Source organism: Sinocyclocheilus grahami, unplaced genomic scaffold, assembly GCF_001515645.1.
Source record: "Sinocyclocheilus grahami isolate Dianchi unplaced genomic scaffold, SAMN03320097.WGS_v1.1 scaffold297.1, whole genome shotgun sequence".
NCBI lineage: Eukaryota > Metazoa > Chordata > Actinopteri > Cypriniformes > Cyprinidae > Sinocyclocheilus > Sinocyclocheilus grahami.
This window is the reverse complement of record NW_015505476.1, coordinates 650,615-656,502: the sequence shown is the minus strand read 5'-3', so window position 1 is coordinate 656,502 and position 5,888 is coordinate 650,615. Positions and strand designations below refer to the sequence as shown.

Genomic DNA, 5,888 nt, shown 5'->3' with positions numbered 1-5,888 from the left:
GTCCCGTGTTTCAAATAGTAAATATTTTAGTGTCACCTTTTAAAAATAAAGTTTACTGTTTTTATTTTTACAATGTAGGTTTGCACAAAATCACACACACCGTTGTCAATATTCGTAACATTTCTTAGGTTATAGCGTTTTCATCGATAAGTGCAATGAATGAGAAAACAGCTGTCTCTGATACCATGGTGCCAGTCTAAAGTTAGACCCGCAAATGTTCAGGGAGTATGTTGTCCAAATAGGTGGTCAAAAATTGCTATGAATATTCATGTGCATTCGTTCAGCCATCATGGAAGGGTTGCTAGAAGAAATTCACTCAAGTTTATACTGAAAAGGTAGACTATACAGGACCCTAGGCCTATAAAACATGGCTAACTGTGTGCTAATATTGTAAAGTTGCCATTTATATACAGACGGGTGCGTTGCAATGGCACTACCATGCCCGAATACCCTGCAGAGTCCCTTGGCACGCGGACACGGGTGTCCCTTGTGATGTCTGAGGTTGGGAATATGTTCCGAGGTTGTTCAGACTCATGCTCATCAGCGCATTAGTGGATGTGTTTGCTGGAAGAGGAGGGAGGCTGGGATATGTACAGCTGTAAGGGTTTGTGTACGCGGCGTTATTATAAGACGAGTAGCCGTTATATGTGTAGGGGCCTGGGTTCACCGCGTACGCGGCGTTGTAACTCTGTGATCCCGTTAAACACGGTTTGCCATCCCGGACTAGGACGGGCACCGCCACTCTCCTGGGCGGCGGCGGGTGATGGTGTCCTGCCATTTCCAGTGTTTTGTCTTGACGCTGTCGCTTGCATTTGTATCTGCGGTTCTGGAACCAGATTTTGACCTGCGTCGATGTCAGTTTCAGGGTACTCGCCAAATGTTCTCTCTCTGGAGCGGATAAATAGCGCTGCTGCTTGAAGCGCCGCTCGAGCTCGAAGACCTGCGCCTGGCTGAAGAGAACCCGCGGCTTCCTGCGCGTCCTCTGCCGCTGCGCTCGCTCCGTGTCCGAGTGCGCCTCACCCTCACACTCCGGGGATCTGATGATGGCACCGCAGCTCTCTAGAAAAACAGGAGACACAAAATACACAGCGCTAACTCGGTTAACTCTCACTTCACGTAATTCACAGAAGCATTTCCTTGCATAAACAAAACAAAACAATAAAATTGCGGTGAGTCTGGATATAGGCCTTTAGCAACAGTTTGTACAACCTTGCAGATAGAAAATCACCCAGTCGTTTTTCCCCCCAGATAAATACAATTACAAATAAATAAAACAAATACGTTTGTTAAAATCAAATAAAAGTACAATTTTAATTGTATTAGCAATCAAATCAAATAAAAAAGTTAATAGTGCATAGTATTGTAAGATCAACCAACAGAACTTATATAAACAGGAGAACATATAGCCTAAGAGTTAGTGCATAGTGTGCGGCGGTCAGTAGATGAGTCATTTAATTATGTAGTGCAATACATAAACAGTAAACAAGTGGTCAGTCAATGTTATTTATATATTAATAAATGTATTTGTGTTTATGTATGTACACGATATCTCTGCAGGGTTAGACCAATATAAAGTACGAAAGGGATAGAAAATGTCATAACATGCAATATTGACATTAAACATTGTATAAAAATACAGCTTTATGATAATTGTATAACTGTATCACAATTACATACTTTTACGAGGTGCCTTGCATTGAAGACGCATAAAAATAGGCCTACCTCATGGGATTTTTCAAAGCTGCTCTTTTATGCAATCACAAAACAGAATGATTTTTTTCCCTTTTCTTTTCAAAAGCTATTAAATTGTGACATTTTTCAAAAAGAGTGTGGTAGTCCTAATTTACGCATTTTCAGTGCTAGTTAATGCAAATGGCCTAATTCAAGTTAGTTTTATATTTATGTTATGCTGTATGATTCATGCAATATTTAGCTATTGTTTGTAAAAAAAAAAATGTAAAAAATTAAAACTGTACTAGGCTATTCATCCAAAATACAATGGCACTTTGAATTCTTTTTCTCGTTTTTAATCTTTCTTTCTCCCTCCGTCTTATATTTAGAGACACGATCAGTTCGATCTCCTCGTCAGTTTCAAACTCATTCACGTCTGTTGTAAAACACAAATCACCCACTCGTTTCGTGGTCCTCAAGTTCATCTTCAAGTTTAGTGTCGACGTGTCCCAGAGCCGGATGGACGAACATCGGAGGCGAAAGGCTGCTCTCCACTAAACTGTCCTGCATGGAGAGAGAGTTCAGAAAAGACATCTTCTCGTCGCTGTCTAAGAAGCCGGGGCTGTCTCCACCTCCGAGAAAACAGGATGATGGTGCCTGGAATCTCTCCTGCAGTTCCGGAGTCAGTTGCGCGTGGTGTTGCGCGGGATGCAGAGATTGAAGGTGGCGCGATTGCTGCTCCAGTTTCAGTATATCCTTCACAGAAAACGGCGTTGATGTAACCGGGCTCGGAAGCATCATCAGGCGCTGTTGGATTACATCTACAATGTTATTCCCGATTCAACTCTAAGCTTCGAGCACTAAACCCTGTTGAACAATTGTTTAGATAACCAACATTTTCAAGTAAACATACCTAAATGTGTCGATTAATCTCCCATTTTGTCATGGCTGCTTGATTTGCATGAAGAGAGGTGAGGACCGCCACTCGTCGGTGTTAAACGGTTGTGCGTTTTTCTTGGAGTCCGGCAGCACAAGGCAGTTCTTCTGCGCGGTGATGTCACGTTACCGGGGCGGGATGTAATGATCCTTCCTACAATCCACAGAGGAAACGCATATACAGTTTCATAGCAGCAGAAAAACAGCCTCTAATATCACACGCTACCTTTTCGATAGCTACAACCAGACCAACGTAATCATTAATGCATCCTTGAAGAATAACAGTTCTTCAAGTTATCCTCAGTTCAACAGAGAAACATCTTCTCGTTTTACTGTAGGCTACACATGTTTTTGCGTCTTTGGAGATAAACATGCTTGATGTCACATTATAGGTTTTTTCAGATCAGTGTTGATTTGATGGTTTTCTAAACTCGAAAAAGTGCTTTACGACGTCCCGTCGAGTCATTTTAAGTTCTAATCGGAATCTTTCACTTGAATTTTAAGGTTGTGTGTTCCAGAGTTAGTAAAGAGAAGGCTTGGTATAATGCAGCTCAAGAATACATTCTCCCACAAAGTGCTTATGAAAATGTAAATCATGTTAAATGACTCGCGCTCATCTGCTCAATGCAAATCCAGTTGTTCTGCACAATTAAAATTATATTTCGAATGACCACGATAAGACTGAAGTATGTTTCCTTTGTTATACACTGAACCAAAAGGACTTTTATATCCTGATGCCACATAGCACTATTTCGAGCTTTGAAAATAACTTTTTATTTTTTAGTTCCTGTAAGAACCCAGAAACAAAATCGCTGATCTGAAGAACCAATAATATGATATCAAATATAGATAACTCCCCAAAAGCGTTACTAATATGAAGAGTCTGAGTTGCTGATAATAATTGAACAATTTGTGTTTTTAATCAGCCGCTTACTCTCTCTCTCTCTCTCTCTCTCTCTCTCTCTCTCTCTCTCTCTATATATATATATATATATATATATAGTATTCTCTGGAAAAGACGCTTAACTCTGCTGCTGCTATTATCCCATTTAGATCTGACCTGCACCACACTTGTGTGCCATTAGACAGTCAAGCTGGAGCAAAAACAGCTGCAGACGTTTGACAATTAAACAGCAAGCGGATTTAAACATAACTTTGTTTGTGCGTGTGAGAGACAAATGGTGTCTGCATGTGTGTGTGTGTGTGTGCGTCTGTATGAGAGAGAATGGCCTTAAGTAGTTCTAGTTTTCTAAAAAAGTTTTTTTTTTTTAAATAGAAAATCAATTTTAAGAAGGGTAGATTTCCCTTACTGTAATTTATTTTCTATGGAAACGCAACAGGTTTATACCCGAAAAAAAGTTCTGGTGTAATCGAGAATTTTCATCTTGATTCCAGACTCTTCGTCGTCATCTTCTAATTTATTTATTTATTTAAATTTCGTCTTTTGTTCGTAGAACAAAAATCTCTCGTCACCTTTCCAAAAGTTATAAATATGATAAATGATTCGCTAATGTAATATTCACCTTTGCGTTTTGATCACTTTACGCACAATCGGGTATAGAAATACAATGATTAAAATTGTCTGTAAAATTCAGTGACTTTATCGCATCGATTACCTCATTTTCACTAAAAGGAATATTAAACATAACATTAAACTTGAGTTATGTTGTTTCGTTTGTTTTAGTGCCTGTGATTGATTAAAAACGAAATCGTTTTTAATTCAAAATCTCAAAAGTTATACATAGCTATTTTGGAGACCCCGTAATGTGCTTCATTTGCGCCGAAGAATAAATAGCACCAGGACCAGAAATCGTGGGTTTTATAGCATTTTATTTCCCATCCTGTGTCCAGTCCCAGGTATCGATCACTTATTGTGAGGAGGGTGCGCAGGAAACCTGTTTGAGGGCGCAATGATGCGCATCGGTGTCTCTCTGAGCTCCTGCTCCGGCGCCAGAGACAAAAGCCTGCCAGAGACTAAGAAGAAGAGAAAAGAAAAGGAAAGAGAGACGAGATTATCTCATCCGTTAGCTATCAACAGTGCTGTTTAGATCAGCTTTGTGTCCTCCAGTCCCAAGACTAATGGCTCAGGAGGAAAATCGGAGTGGAGGGCTTCTAGCTTTTCTCTTAAGAACCGAACGGCAAGGTACATTCATTTCATGATATTTGCTGTAATTCACTCAATAATCATTGCCTTGTTTTATTTAAGTATTTATTTATTCATTCATTCATTCATTCATTCATAGGATTTGCTGATGATGCATTACATTTGTCGTTGAACAGCGTGTTGGCCTTGTGATAGGCAGTTGTTAATATATTTGGTGTACTAATAGGCAGTGGGCCTAACATTTTGTTTAGATTTTAGATTTATGCTTTATACTGCACCCTCAGAAAGATCAGTTCAAAAAGTTGTTTTCCTTCTTTTAAACCAGCACCACTTATCTGTCACGGTTATTAAAATGTTTCCCACACATCATGATAACTCCATGTGCTGACACTATGACCAACACCATAGAACGTTTTGGTCATGTTTAGTTGACAAAACATGGATTAAATTAATAATAGATTACAAATAGGCCTAATATTAATGCAGGGATCCTTACAGGCCCATGACCAGAGCTTTGGAGAGTGTGCGATCACAGGATTTGGTTGTCGCGTGTTTTTATCTGATCAGTAGTGATCTTTGCCCTACACACGACTAAAGTGTGTGAGTGTTTTGTCTGGTTAATAGCACCATTAGGATGAGGAGAGTCTCAGTCAAGCATGAAGCCAAGCTGACCGTGAAGAGCGCATGTCTGCACAGGACTCTCCCCTGGAGTCTCCAGTGTCCTGATGGATGGACATATTGATGATATCAACATCAGAATATACAACAATAATTGAAATGCTTCATTAGGTTTGCCCGGCTTGCCCGGGTTATATGGAAGTAGGCCTACTGCTAATATTTGCTTTAATGCGTTAACTTATAGACAGAATAAAGGTCGAAAATAAATTAGAACATAATTCATTATACGCCTCTGGTATCCATTTGAAAAAACAATTCGTCATTATATTATATTATATTATATTATATTATAGCCTATTAGACAGTTTTGTTAATATAATTTGCGATTAAATTAAATGTTTTGTACAGCTAACCTTAACAAAGCAGTAATTTTATCTAAGACAAAAATATTAATTATTTCTGAAATAACCGGGATTCATTTTAATGGAACAACTGCATGTTTTTTAAATTTTTTAAATTTTTACAATAGGCGATTTCTATCAGATCGCATGATGATATT

The 5,888-nt window shown here is 38.9% G+C and overlaps 1 protein-coding gene across 1 annotated transcript; it reads right to left on the bottom strand.

Moving 5' to 3' along the window:
- Positions 1–267: 267 nt before the first annotated feature.
- LOC107601037 (homeobox protein Nkx-2.3-like) lies at positions 268–2,678 on the bottom strand. Its single transcript, XM_016293050.1, has 3 exons — positions 2,585–2,678; positions 2,133–2,478; positions 268–1,059 (listed from the first exon to the last, which is right to left on the bottom strand). Exons 2-3 carry the CDS (start codon positions 2,470–2,472, stop codon positions 434–436), a joined length of 966 nt encoding a protein of 321 aa, XP_016148536.1. The 5' UTR covers positions 2,473–2,478; positions 2,585–2,678; the 3' UTR covers positions 268–433.
- Between the last annotated feature and the right edge of the window lie 3,210 nt (positions 2,679–5,888).